Genomic DNA, 15106 nt, shown 5'->3' with positions numbered 1-15106 from the left:
TGATCCCAACCGAAGCAAGAGCTGAAGGTATTTACTTAGTCTTATTTGGGATGACAGCCAATAATTACAGCTCCCTAAAACTAATCCAATTACTTCCAAGAATTAGTGAACAAAGAGGGGGAAAGACAGGATTTTAACAGCATACCTATAAGTAACAAGGCCCCAGTTCTCCATGGCACCTTTATAAAATAAACACAAAGGTTTATTGATATGGATACACGCCTCTTCCTAAATGTTTTAAAATTCAAATCAAATACAGTTCATCAACAAAATGGGTTACTTTACCAGCAGCAAAGTCTGCAATAGCTATGAGATCAATTTTAGGAAGAGGGTAAGGAACATTGAAGTAGTCCTTATAAAAAGGCAGAGTTTTAACAGCAACCTGGAAGAAACGAGAGGAGAAACGTTAACACGGAACAAGTAAAACTTGAACACGTGTGACTGACGCCACCGTAAGAAAGCGCCGTACACACGATTTCTTCCAGGAGCCCCATGTCCAGCTCCCATCCCCTTGCTCTCCTAGGCCTGTAGCCTATCAGTGCTTCTCATCATCCTTGGACCAAAATCTACATCGCCAAATCAGAACTGAATTAAACTGTCTGTTCCCCCCATCATACATATTAATTTGTCCACAATTGCAATATCAATTATAACCGAGCCCCGTCTCTCCGAGCCATTAAAGCCAAACACCCCCACAGGAGCTTTGCTTGGGTTCAGGTGATCAAAGAGGGGAGAGCACCCTGAGCCACAGCAAAACCGGAGTCGCCCCGAGTGGATTTACCTCTAGAGCAAACCTTCCTTGTTCCGCTTTGCCAAGGGGAGTGTAAACGCGCACCGCGACGCCGTCCTGGGACTTGGCCTCCACGCAGTCATATTCCCCCACCACAAACGCCACCAGGTACGTCGACATGACAGGCGTGCGAGCAAACTTCACTTCCACGAGGTTTTCATCGTCGGGGTACGGCTTCCGGTCAATGGCATTCTCCAGCGTGAAAGAGAATCGGTTAGAGCCATGGAAGTGAAACTGGATTACACAATCCATCTGACTGTTTCATCATTATGAGTCATGCATTTAAAATGAAAGGACTTTTTATGATTTTAAAATACAGACCACGGTGTGGCTCCCCTCCTAACTAAAAATGCCCCACCACAGAATCATAGAATTCCATCGTTGACCGCATACAGAGGTGTGTTTTTATAATATATACGTTATATTCCATGCACATCGGTCATCAGCTGCTGTTCCCCAAGGAGAGCATCACCTACACTTCAATAAGGCACCAGGCTCTCATTTAAGAGCAGAAGTAGAACTCATCACCGCACGGGCAAGGCCAGACTTCACAGGTTACTGTGAAAGTTAACTACTGGAATGAAAAAAGTCTATTTTTAAACTGGCTTGCTCTTCTCCAGCAATAACTTTGAGAAATAGTCACATCATACTTAACACAGCAACCTGAGAAGATTTTAGGTTAGACATTAGGAAGAAATTCTTCACGACGAGGGTGGGGAGGCCCTGGGAAGTTGCGGCTGCCCCATCCCTGGAGGTGTTTAAGGCCAGGTTGGATGGGGCTTGGAGCAACCAGATCCAGTGGGAGGTGTCCCTACCCATGGCAGGGGTGGAACTGGATGGGCTTTGAGGTCCCTTCCAACCCAAACCGTTCTATGATCTGTGTCAGAGGCAGTTCTATCTGCACCCCAGGTCTGGTTAGAAACATGCTTATTTATCTCTAGTGCTCTGTCCGCTTGTGTAGCTGCAACAGAAACACACACAGGCGCTTTTGTTTTCCTAGTCGCTCTTAATCAAGGAGCACGTGGTACGAGAGATATTAAAACTTGGGTTTGTACAGCCTGTTCAGGTTGTGTGCATCAGACATCACAGCATCACCTATTTAAAGCTTCACCCAATTTAGAGCTGCTTAGCAATAGCCTGCAAGACAGCTCATACACCTCACTCTCCGTTATCAAAACACACAATTAACTACCAGATAATCAGCTGGCATTATTATAATTTGATTGAAAATGCTGTTTACTCGCACATCAAGAACTTACCATGTTTGACAAAGCTACCCTGTCTCTAGGAACCACCAGAGAAATATCAAATGTTGCCTTAATAGCAGGCTCGTCCCAGCACGGGAAAGCTCTGCGAGCATCAGTCGCCTGGAGGAAACAAGAGCATTAAACAAATAAATCACACAAGACTGCGGCGATAAAACACACACACACGCAAATTTACAGGCAAGCACTTGGGTGAATGGTTGGTGCAGTCTCTTCACTGACACTCCTGACCTCAGCATTTCATTCTTACGAGGGGGGCAGCTTCTTTCACTTTTGGTTTAAAGAAAAAAAAAAACCCACAGCTGAAAAGCTCTCTGTGCTCTGATGGAATTCTACAGCCTGAGTAAAATTTAGCAGAGTCACGGCAAGAGCAAAGCTCAGTCATGTGAAAGCAGAGAGGGCGCCCAGGCACTCAGAGGCCGCGCGCACAAGCCCACCTATTTATATTCTGCCAGCAGAATGCACCCAAGAACCATTCTATTGGGACAAGAACGTACTCTGGTTTTATGTAATCACACAGGTAATGCTGAAATTACATGGTAGTAGAGAAATTTGGCATGATGTCCAGGCTTTATATAATAATTGAGACAGAAGCTGCTTCTCATGAAGGTGCTGAGATAAAGGCAAACTGTCCTATTAAAAAAAAAATTCATATACTTCATAAAAGAATATTCTACAGAGGGATTTGACCACATCTGTATAAATAGCTGCCCCTAAACACTGCAGCTGGTGTGTATTTACCACCTTTGCACATCAGCACCATCCTCAGCTGCGGAACAGGCCAGAGCCAGAACGTCCTGACCTTCAGGCCACAACGTAAAGGCTGCTGTGAGCCTTGCCCAGCCACACTGAGAGCAAGCAGCACAAAAATACAGTTTTTTTTACCTAGAGGAAACAGCTGAAGCTGGGAAATCGGCTGTCCTACACATAAATCCTACATGGAGAGGGATATTCCCTCAAAACAAAAACACATCCTGTACCTCGAACTGAGTGACGGCAGCGTAGCGCGTTTCTCCGGTAGGGGTAGTGTATTTACTCCGGTAGAAGCCTTTCATTTTATCATTCAGCTCCCCTACGAAGTCTATCTTCAGCATCCCCGTGCCTGTAACACAAACAGAGGGGACACTGTTATCTACGGGTGCCAAATGGAACATTGATCGGGGCTGGACCTTCAGGCCAGGCCACTGCCCTCTGAAACGAGACGTCCCTCCAGTTCAATGATCCGGTGGGTCTTTTCCATCCTGATGATTCTATTATTCTATGATTCATCCCCCTATCGCTGCTCTGCCAGCCCCCCTCGAGCCTCTCACTCTCCCCACACAAAACAAGCTCCAGAAGAGCAGTGCAGGCAAAGCTGGACTCCCCACAATGTTTTAGCGTTGATTGGAGACCAGTGGCTGCTGCAGAAGGTGTTCTCATCCTCCAAACACAAAGCAAAAACCAGGACAGACCCACCTGATGCCACTGGAGAAGTCGGATCCTACAATCCTGACTTCTGAGTACACTTGCAAAACTATAGGATGGCTCCTAAGCAATAACAGGTATCCTGTGGAATTCACCACAGCAGCCAAGCCAGGCATCGGCTGCGTTCAAGCTTGTAAGTCAATTAGTCCCAGGATTAATTGGTCCTTGATGTGTCAGTGCAAAAGAGGAAACCGGATCTTGCTCAGAGAGGCAGCGAGCCAATACCCCACAGAACAGAAAACTAAGGTTTTATCACTCTGGAATCTTTATCTTTGTGTTTGTTGAGATGAAATAAACCCACTTTATTCAAACTGAAGAGCTGAGTTTCAACTGACAAACTCCTCAGAGCAAAAACCTGCAGCAGTTTCAAAGGAACTGGTGGGTTTGCACCTAGGAAATGCTACAATAGTTCAGAGGAGCTCGTTCGCAGTACACAGATCACCAGTATCTAATACAAACAGCTCCAAGCCCACCTCCCAATAGCAGCTAAGCAATTAGAGTCACCTCAGGTGTTGGAAGCAAAAGTCACCATTAGCGAAGCATTTCCAAGCCCAGAGGCTCACAGAGTGGGTTGCATTAGACACTCCATCAGGAGCACCCAGATAGAAACATTAGAGAAGTCCGAGCTGTCCTGTTCCAGCTTTTCTAAGTGCAAACGGCTTACATACCCGGTTGAAGCAAGCAGAAGGCACAGAAACAGCTCTTACCTTTCTGAAGGGTACTGGGAAAGGAGAGAGTAACCTTTTCATCCTCGTTTTGATAGTTGAACCCTGTGGCATGTACCTCTGGAACAGAAAAACAGGCACCTGTGTTTGAAACCAGCCCCAAAGACGTTTTTGTAACTCACCAACATTTCAAATTCACTGAATTGCTAGAAGCCCACAGCAAGCTGTGGTTCCTGGGCAAATGAATGAGGATTTGGAATTATCTGGGACGATATAAATGCAAGCAGGAAACACCAGAGTTCCAGGTTATATTATCTTGCTGCAGACAACTGTTGCGTTTACACTGAATCTAAAAGGACCTCCGCACTCCTTCCACCCCTGCCGTACATCCCAGCCGTGGGACTGCTGTACACAGCAGGGAAGCTGCTGCTGCTCCAAGCCACGATGCTGCACTGTGAACCTGTAAATCTGCACAAGAGCAGCGTCCCGTGCAGCACCAGGAGTGCTGGGAACAATGACACCAGCCCTGACACAGCAAAACCCCGCAAAAAACCTCCCCTCGATGTCAAACGCTCACATCAGCACAGCGGGATTCTCACTAATTATTCCAAACAGGATGCTTGTGATTTATTTAACTCATTTGCGGGTCTTGCTTTTAAAAGCACGCCAACAACCACAGCGAGGTGGTCCTGTTTGGTTTTAACCACAAAGAGAAACACAATGTTGATTGTATTTAAAAGCTCCCCCCAGATCCAGGGTCCTACCGTAGAGTTTAGGCACCATCCTGTAAGGGCACCCAAACCAGCCTGGATATTCAGCATTGGATCTGTTTGTGGATGTGCACGTCTGCACGAGGAAACGAAGCTGGATGGATGGAGGGAGGGAATGGGGACACGGGAATTCAACTACTCTGCAACTCAGAATCAGCAGAGCCCAGAGAGAGCACCCGGTGTGGCTTCTTCCTTCCTAATCCATCGAGTCCCCCTCACTGCATCCAAGGTGATGAAAATCCGTGCTCCTTCAACCAAACAGATCTAACACATCTAGGTGGGACCTCATTTTGAGATTCTACCACCTATGTCACTCCACATGCAACCACTGCAGTAACTGGTTGTCTTTAGGGGATGCAAACCTGCACCCAAACAAGTGATGCTTTCTACTGCACATCAGCATCCTGAAGCACCAGACCTGGTGAGCCTGGACACAAGGGTGGATCCTTCCATACAGACACACTGACATATAATTCCAGACGTACAACTACAACAAACACAGCTCGGTGGGGTTTGGAAAGGCATGGGAAATGCCCAGAGCAGTTTGAAGGAACAGCATTCCTAGTGCAAGGTGCTTGTGCCATCCTACTCACTCCACTCAGGACACCAAAACACTTGTGAGGGGCTAATGACCTTTCAAAATTGACCTAGGAAGGAAGATTCAGTAAACAGCTTCAGTTATTTGAAGTAGATCCTGGGTTTGAGTGGTCACAGAGAAAAGAACAAAGTGCTGTGACACAGAGAGGTAACCATTCTAAGAGAAGAACGTACCTCTACCTCAACTTCTTCATCACAAGGAATTCTGAGTGACAAAGCTCGTTTGAAACAACACTTTAATTTACAGAATGACCCATCTTCCATGCTCTGGTACCACTGCAAGAACCCAAGTGTTGGATTTTGGAGGCAACCCAAGCACTCGCGCAATGCCCAGCGAAGTTGTACCACATGTGACAAGAGTAACCAGAAACATGTTTTTATTGTTATCAAATTTAAAGTGCTATTTATACTGGAATAGCACAATTTCAGCCTCAAGACTGAGTTAATACCAACCCCTGCTCACAGAGAACACAAACACAGAAATTGCATGAATGTGTTCTTCTTAAGTACTGGCTTCACAGTGCTCTGCTCAGTGTTTAATCAGAGTTCACTGCCACACGCTGGGGTGCAGAATACATAGATGTTTACACTAAAACAATCAGAGCTGGAAAAAAAAACATTACAGAAACAAATTCCAGAAGAAAATTTCCATACAGGATCAAGTAGAACGTCAAGTCTGTACTGAGGAGTTCCAAGGTTCTTAAAATCAACTGAGAGAGGCATGAGCTGGACCATTCAAACACAACACGTGCCAAGGATGCTAAAACATCAGCAAGCGTTGGGCAACGAGCAAAAAAAGTAAAGGTTCAGCTTTTCTTCTTCCAACTCTGTGGATACTGAGGCAGGAAAGGAGATAAAGGAAAGCTGGAGAGAAGATATTCAGAGAACAACACTAACACATAACACGCTGGTCTGAAAGTGGAGCTGACTGAATCGGTTAGATCCAATGAGTGTGGATCTTTGGATCATAGAATGGTTGGGGTTGGAAAGGACCTCAAAGCCCACCCACTCCCACCCTCTGCCCTGGGCAGGGACACCTCCCACTGGATCCGGTTGCTCCAAGCCCCATTCAACCCAGCCTTGAACCCCGCCAGGGATGGGGCAGCCACCACTGCTCTGGGCAACCTGGGCCAGAGCCTCCCCACCATCATAGAAGAATATTTCTTCCCAAGATCTCATCTCAATCTCCCCTCTTTCAGCTGAAAACCATTCCCCTCACCCTATCCCTGCCCTCCCTGATCAACAGCGATACCAAGCTGCGACCGTGGTGGAGGGAAGGACGGGCTGAAAACCTGGTGGGAATGCGTGTCAGGAACATCGCTGCCGGACACCCTGCGGTTGCTGAGCTACGATCAGGGACAAGATGAAGACCTGAGAAAAGGCTGATAGCGATCAGTTCAGGAAATGCAGAAACACTCCTCAGACCTATTTTGAAGTGCCTACAGCAAAGCAAACACAGTTATATCTCTTCACAGCTTCTAAGGGCAACACCGGGATTGGGGAGCACGGTTCCAACCTCCTGAAACCCAGAAACACAGAAGAATGTACGTTATGCAGATCTTCTGCCAAAAGCTGACAATGAGTATTGCGTTTCCCCTCCTCCTCCCCCAGATGTGAAGTTCTTCAAAGCATGTCTGAATTTGCAGCCCCACCACGTTATAACCTTTTTTGACCTGTACTAAGAAAGCCACGGGAAAACATTCCCAGTGCTGGAAGAAGGTGAAGACCTCCAGGTTTTTTTCCCCTCCCTGCAACAGCCTGGGAAAGCACATTAACGCACGCAGAAAGCAACCTGGTTTCAAACAGCTTCTCAGCCTTTAATTTCATAGTGTTAGATCCCAATTACCCTCAGGTTAGAAGCAATGTTTAAACAAGTTGTAGCTTAAATAGGCTGGCAGCAGCCACCTCCGAAGCGATGCTGGGTACTCTCTGCACGTAGGGGTCATCCTCCACGAGAGCTCGGAGCCCTGTGCTGTCCCAGCAATGTCCCACTTGCCAGGACAACCAGCCTGCAATGAGCACTCAAAGGCAAGGGCAAAGGCACATCTGGAAGCTGGAAAGGGTAGTGCTCGCTCACAGTCTCAAGACACACGCTCCTGGAGGAGCCAGCGCCTCGAGGAGCAACTTCCCACACAACTCCAGCGATGTTTTATAATCCTCAAAGCGGCTGCTTATACATCGGTTTCCGAAACAGCAGAATAAGTTCAAAAAAATGTAACTTTGACTCTTTCACTAACTCTTCAGCGCTAATAATTCAATCCAGAGTGAAAGAACCAAGGAAATCCAGAAACAATACTTTTTGTTAGAGCTTAGGAGAAGTGCTTATAACGAAGATGTCATTGCAGGAAAATGCTGTCTGAATTCCTAACAGTGTGGAATACAAAGGCTCCTGAAGAGAACAGCACAGCTTTGGCAGCTTGCTAAAGTTGGAGAGTTTGGCACGGCGAGGTTGCAAGTTAATCACTAGCACATTAGGGCAGAGGCTGGATCAGGGTGCTTGAGAAAATAAAGCTGCCAGTGCTCCCCGTCTTGGGAAAAAGACCAGACTGAGCCCCTTTCCCAAACTCAAAGCACCATGGATCCAGTTTTACAACAGAGTTTTAAACAAATTCCAGTCCTTTCACGCAGAACCCCCTATGATTGCATGGTAACCAGAGGAAGACGTCAATTCACGAGCCTGATTCCTGTGTTACACACTTATAACCGCGGCCCCTGGCCAAGAGCGATATCAAACGCTTGTGTATTCCAGAGTGTGAGAGATGGAATTTTTTCAAGTAGCCTTCATTCCACAGCATGGAGAAATCACAGGCAATTAAGGCACGGCAGCTTAATGAACTTGCATCCATCAGCTGAGCTGCAGTGACTGCATGCACTCTGCATGCTCTCTGAATCAAAAACACTCACGTGTTGACACAGCACACACCGTCCTCCTGCAGCTGCTGAGCTATGTCGATGCAATTCCCGAGGATGCTGATGCTTTCAAGCCCTTTCGCATCTTTTCACGTATTTCAAACGGTGGTTGTAAAATCCTTAAAGGAGTCGGGAGGATTCTGGCATAGCAGAAGCTCCCAAACTGCCTCTGCAGGAGACACGCCAGGACCACAGCTCAGCCTGCAGACAGCGCTGAAGATCTTCTCGTGTCGTTCTGAACCATCAGCTGAGGCTCTGGTGGAACCAGCACCCCAGCACAGAACCAGCCCCCGAGCACATCCCTACCACACCAGGAAGGAAAACACTACAATAACAATTTCTGGCCTCAAAACCTTTTGAAAGCTAAGTACAAATCGAAGTTCACTCTATTATTTCTGCTAAACAAACACCACTGAGGTTGCTTGCAATGTGCTATACAAAATTGCCAACTGCTACCCTCCAAGGGTCTCTTATTCAAGAATCTCCTTCAGATCTCTGCTATTTGAAAAGCTTTCCAAGCTGAAGACAACGCAACTCATGGATTACGACTCCATAATTCAACAGCTCCTTACAAGAGACTCACAGGAAGCTCAAACTACTTTGCATCCACTAAGTATGAAACCCAATCCCCTAAAATATAACTGGAGAACCAGCTGCCTTGGGAACACCTTGGTGGTTCTTATTCGTTTAAGCACAGCCAACCACACGTTCAGGCTACACCAGCTTACAAATGCTAAAAGATCCAACTTTTAGGAACAACAAACCCAACTGCTCCTGGTGAGGAGTGCGAGGAGCTGGGCTCAGCTTGAGCAGTGGAAATACAGCCTTTCGAGGAGCTCTATTCCATTGCAGCAGACCTGGCACAAACCAGCAAATCCACAATCGCCACGCTTGTTTTGTGATGGAACAGGGAGTATTTCTGCTCCCAAGTACCACGTAATCAATGTCTCCCTGTTTATTATCCACTCTCACTCAATTGTGCATCACGCAGCAAAACTGTTCACTCTGACTCTAAAGCTGCCGAGATCCTCCCTCAGCTGCCTCTCAAATATCAGGCAATAATCTGATTTCCTGGCAAATCTGCATTAAAATTCCAAAGGCCAAGCCCTGCCCTGCGCCGTATCTGACTCTAGAAGGGTGAGAAGGAGGGAAAACAGCCCACGGTTCCAGTTGCGATCCCTGCTGTGCAATCCCAGCACTCCAGATGAACAAGAATTGTGAGGAAAATAGCAAACTGCTCAGCACAAAAGCCAACGGATCACCCAAACACCAGGGCAAGGGGCCTGTGGGACAAGGAGGTCTCCTTTTCACAGCCACTTTTTGGAACAGAACCACATTTGAAAGCAGATAAGTGACCGCTTATCTGTTGTCTCACATTTACAGACAAGGGTGAGACAAACCCTTCCCCGCTGAGGTACAGAACTAAGAGAGGAAACAATTCTTCACTGGAGCCTTTACAGGAGAGGATGTCACAACCGTCTCCCTTGCTTCCAAGCACGCTGGAAGGGCGGTCGGAATGAGGCTTGGCTCAGCACCCAGCTCCGATCCACCCAGCTGGTATTTCTTTTGGGTCATCAGATATTTCATACTCTGGTTATGTGGTTATCATCCAAGATCTGAGCACATTGGAAGCACTAGGAAGCCTGGCTCTGCACTGGTGGCGTTGTCCTCCTAGATCCATCGTACCTGGCTGGCAGTTTCCTAACCCAAAGATATGTTTTAACCCCATGGAACCAGAGTGTAATCGTAGCAAACGTGCTACAAAACCGCACCTCAGCTATTTATGACACTGCAGCCTGAGCACTGCGCTCATCGCATTCAAAGCTACCTGGAAAATCGGAACAAAGGGATTTGAGCCACAGCGTACTCGGGTTTAAGTTTCCATTAAGCTCTACCATTAATCCTCTGAAGTTACAAGGCGAGTACATCACTACTAACAAACAGAAAACCAGACCCCTAGGAGAGGGAAATCATCTCTGAAAACAACAAAGATAATGCATTACAATAGAGATCCTCTCCATTTTATGCGTTTGTCTTCATTTGACTGGAAAGAGACTTATTCCTAGCTACCTTCTCCATTTATTTTCATTTTCTCAATGACAAAATAAAGAGTTACGAGGTAGTTCGGGCCCGTGGCGCAGTGGTGGGTGGAACAGACTCCACACACTCTGCTATTACCACCACTCTCATTATCGCCTCATTACTCAGTACAAGAAATAGCTCCAGGAGAGCTTAGCAACACATGAGACCCAAACAAGCGCAGATCACTAACGCAGCGTGTGAACGGAGAGCCAGCATCCGACTCAAAAGGAGCACATAGGAAACAGAGCTTCGTACTCGGTGGCCGGGCTCCAAGCCCTTTGGGAATACCCTTCCCTGCACCCTCCCTTGCATCAACTGCGGATCCTGGATGGATTTCTCCTTTTCTACAACACACCGGCCGAAAGCCACTTCCTCGGGACACTTCCCCATCTGCCCCAGCACTGCTCACTGCTCTCACTGGAGCAGAACCTCTGGATTCTTTAATACCATGTTAAAAAGAGTCCAACCAATTGAAAGGCAAAGGCTCATTGCAGACATTCTACTTGGCACATACAGATCTATCAGCCACAGAATAAGGTCACAACAACAAGGATTGAAATCAGAATCATAGAATAGGCTGGGTTGGAAGGGACCTCAAAGCCCACCCAGTTCCAACCCCCTGCCATGGGCAGGGACACCTCCCACGGGATCCAGTTGCTCTAAACCCCATCCAACTTCGCCCTGAACCCCTCCAGGGATGGGGCAGCCACAACTTCCCTGGGCATCCAGTCTCAGGGCCTCACCACTCTCATCGTGGAGAAATTCCTCCTCATGTCTAGTCTAAATCTGCCCCTCTCCAGTTTACACCCATCACCCCTAGTCATTACAAGCCTTTGTAAACAGTCCCTCCCCAGCTTTCTTGTTGCCTCTTCAGGTACTGGAAATTGTCCCTGCCACATCCAGCCCAGAAAAATCAGTATTTCTTCTCCTTTTTAGGTGCTCAGACACAGCCCTTCTTTCTCCCCAACCTCCTTTGGCTGCCACACAAGCAAACTAGAGAAGCTTAAACCTAACCAAAGGAACACCCTGCTCCTATCCATCGCCAAAATCATTCCTTTAACTTGGACTCATGGCTTCAAAGTGCTTCATGACATCACTGTGGCATTTTCCTTACAGAAGCAGAAGCCCTTTGTCTTCTGAAGGACTTAAGCAATCACACGGTGGACCCAGACAGCTCTTGTGTTCAAGACAGCAAAGGCTCCATAGTGAAAGCAGAAAGGCTTTTCACACTGTTAGACCATCACTCTGTCTCAAGGAGCTTATTTTCCACACCTTAATCACTTCACGCTTCAGTAGCTAAAACTCTTTTTGTGTCTGCTAAATCTCCTCGAAATATAATTGGGGAAGATGTCAACTACTGGTGTGCTCCAAACCAGCGCCGCTCCTCCGAGTTCTCCATTAACCTCCAGCCTTTCACACTGGTCCCCAGCTAATCTCTCCTCTAAAGCTCAGAACATCCTGCTAAGTGTCTCCTGTACTCTTCCAAACCCTTTCCAATGAGTATTTCCTACTCTGGGTCCTTATCTAAGCCCTCATCACAGATTCTTTCCAGAGGTGGAGATCGTGTTCTTACGCCGCCACCCAGTGCAAAGACAAATAACCATGTCAAACCACTCAGCATCCTATTGCCTACGACACTCTAGGATAACAGAGCAAGCTTAGGTTTCATGTAGCTTTTTTAAACATAATGCAGTTGGCAGTGATGATAACAGAAGGAAGGTGAGATAACTCAGAGGGAAGCTTATCAAACTATTAGATAATTCTGCAATCAAAGCCGTTAACTGTTCACAGCAGCACCTCACGTCAGAGCTGAAATGGATTAAAACGCAAATACTCCAGCAAAAAAGCAATCCTACCTTCGTCTCCTTCTGGCGCATAGGAAGCTGTGATAATGTCGATGTCAGCACAGTTCATCACAATCTGGTTGGTCGCCTGCTTCACCTGGAAGAGAAAGTTTCTGAGCATCAGGAAGGAATGGTGTTTCCAAGTCCCTCGAGCTCCCTTCGGCAGGCATTCCCAGCTCCCTTTAATCTAAAAACCCCTCCATCATCAAGAGGTTGGAAAAAAGTTTAGTGCAGGGAGGAATGGCTGTGAGTTGGAAGATTTATATGAGAGATTAAGAAGAAATCCTTCACAACGAGGGTGGGGAGGCCCTGGCTCAGGTTGCCCAGAGCAGTGGTGGCTGCCCCATCCCTGGAGGGGTTCAAGGCCAGGTTGGATGGGGCTTGGAGCCCCTGATCCAGTGGGAGATGTCCCTGCCCAGGGCAGGGGATGGAACTGGAGGGGCTTTGAGGTCCCTTCCAACCCAAACTGTTCCATGATTCTATGATTCTGTGCTGAAGAGTGGTAAAAAAAGAAGAAGACATTCCGCTGACTGCTCCCGTTTGTTCCGGAACATCCATACTTGAATCACGTTCAAGGCATCTAGGCCTACTTATCAGCACTGTGAATTATTTAAGGGAACGAACTGCCTGTTAAGAACTGGTATGTAAGCTGGACAATAGAGTCCTTGTGCGTGCCCGGGAATCCAAGAGCAATAAAAACAGATAGAGCGCCCGTAAGCTTCCCTTTGGAGAGAAACGAGAGCAGAGCATAGTGAAAGCCTCAGAGCTGGTCAAAAACACAACCCACGGTCCTGTGTTCTGAACCATCGAGGCTGTAAGAACTTCTTAGGTTAAAAACATCTGCCAAGAAACGCGCCTTTACATTTTTCTGAAAGCTTTTCTGCTGCCAGCTCTTGGCTGCACGCACTTTGCTTTATTTAACAAGTGGCCGGCTCCCAGCGTAGTAATAAACTGTCTCCTTCTGCCAGCTTTCTGTTCAGAGGCAAGAGCTTGAATAGAGAGGAATTCAAATTAAATATCAATTAATTACAAAGGGGTAAAATATTTGGGAATTAAACTAGGAATTATTTAGAAACTTATGGCTGGAACCACTAGAACCACCACGCTGGATCGAGCCGGTACTCCTGCCAGTCCAAAACAGCAGCTCCAGCAGCAGACAGCATCAGATCTTTAAATAAAGGAGAAAGAATTTCTCTAACAGCCAAGTAGAGCTCAACATCTGCACCAAGGAACCGCTTCCCACCCAGCGCAAGGACAGGGTTCCCTTTCTTGGGTTGCCCTGTTAACACCTGTACCTGCCACTCCAGCTCTCCGTGTTGGAACCAACTGGACCTCTTCATAGAACCACAGAACCATAGAATCACCCAGTTGGAAGAGACCCATCGGATCATCGAGTCCAACCATTCCCATCAAACACTAAACCATGTCCCTCAGCGCCTCGTCCACCCATCCCTTAAACCCCTCCAGGGAAGGGGACTCAACCCCCTCCCTGGGCAGCCTGTTCTTCGTGATGGAGATTGGTTCCCATGAATCAGGAGCTCCCTGGCCCCTGGAGCACAACCAGCAGAGCGCTCTGCGTGTGCACCAGCTCTTGAATGGAGATGCATTTGTTACCAGTAAAGCCAAACTAAGGAGCTGTGAAGTGTCACGGCTGAACCAGACCCTTATCGCTCTGCCACAAAGGAGCTGGGATCCACACGAGACGCGTATACGGAAGCAGGTACTCGATCTCCAGCTGTTCTACCTCGGCTCGCCGCAGAAATGCTCCCTGCGTACACAAATTCAAGTCCAGCCACTGACGAGAGGCTTAAAAAATGTCAATGCCTAACTCGATAAGCGCACCTGCATCACGAGAGTGGCCCTTTCAGTCTAACAGTCCGTGCTCCAGAGGGCTGACACTGGGTACTCCAAGGAAATTCACCCACAGAGAAGGGTCAACGCAAGACAAACCTCATTTCATAGAATCACCAGGTTGGAAGAGACCCACCGGATCATCGAGTCCAACCATTCCCATCAATCACTAAACCATGTCCCTCAGCACCTCATCCACCTGCCCTAATAAACCTGATAAACTTCATCTGATCCCAAACCCAACAAGTTTGCAAAGCACAAACCCAGCACAGCTGAAGGGCCACACCTCAGAGCTGATGCTTCTAGTAAAGATTTACAATCTGAAATCTATTTTTTTCAACTTGGTGAGCACGAAACTAAAGGATTACGACACCTCCCACATCCCGAGAGCGAAGCCCAGCCACTTTCATCACAATATTAGGGGTTGGGGTTCTTCAAGGTCTTCTAAAACAGAGAAAAACTGGAACGAAAAAAGCTTTTATAAATGCCTCATAGAGACCTTTATTCAATCAACAAATCCAAATCTCTCTGGACTAAGAATTCAAAATGCACAAAGAGCTGTCAAATTGCAGACAATACTGGGTTTAACAATAGGCCTGATCTTTAAAAAACACCCTTTTTTAAGGACAGAAGAATTTTCAGAGTAGCACAAGCGCCTGCGGAATAAGGAAGTTTAGGTTTAAACAGAGACAGCTTCAGAGGTTCCTCCTTGGAGCAGCAATTACCTGTTTGCAGAGGCTTCCTTGCCTCCTACAAACGTCACGCTGGTTTTACAAAGGAGGGCAATGTACTAGGAAACGTTTAAAGGGACTACGGGAACCTGTAGCCTAAGAAAACATTTACCCTCCAACTCCCAAAGGGCAAAAGT

The 15106-nt window shown here is 47.2% G+C and overlaps 1 protein-coding gene across 1 annotated transcript in view; it reads right to left on the bottom strand.

Moving 5' to 3' along the window:
• Positions 1-15106, bottom strand: part of NPEPPS (aminopeptidase puromycin sensitive) — a 41814-nt gene that overhangs the window by 17725 nt on the left and 8983 nt on the right. The window contains exons 2-8 of the mRNA XM_069877232.1: positions 12400-12484; positions 4227-4304; positions 3036-3157; positions 2050-2157; positions 782-982; positions 286-382; positions 146-179 (exon numbers count right to left, since the gene is read on the bottom strand). Of these exons, the coding sequence (XP_069733333.1) occupies positions 146-179; positions 286-382; positions 782-982; positions 2050-2157; positions 3036-3157; positions 4227-4304; positions 12400-12484 (725 nt within the window). The remainder of the gene's footprint in view (positions 1-145; positions 180-285; positions 383-781; positions 983-2049; positions 2158-3035; positions 3158-4226; positions 4305-12399; positions 12485-15106) is intronic.

Source organism: Phaenicophaeus curvirostris, chromosome 26 (genome assembly GCF_032191515.1).
Source record: "Phaenicophaeus curvirostris isolate KB17595 chromosome 26, BPBGC_Pcur_1.0, whole genome shotgun sequence".
Taxonomy (NCBI): domain Eukaryota; kingdom Metazoa; phylum Chordata; class Aves; order Cuculiformes; family Cuculidae; genus Phaenicophaeus; species Phaenicophaeus curvirostris.
The sequence above is the reverse complement of the archived record's forward strand: the minus strand, read 5'-3'. Positions and strand labels throughout refer to the sequence as shown.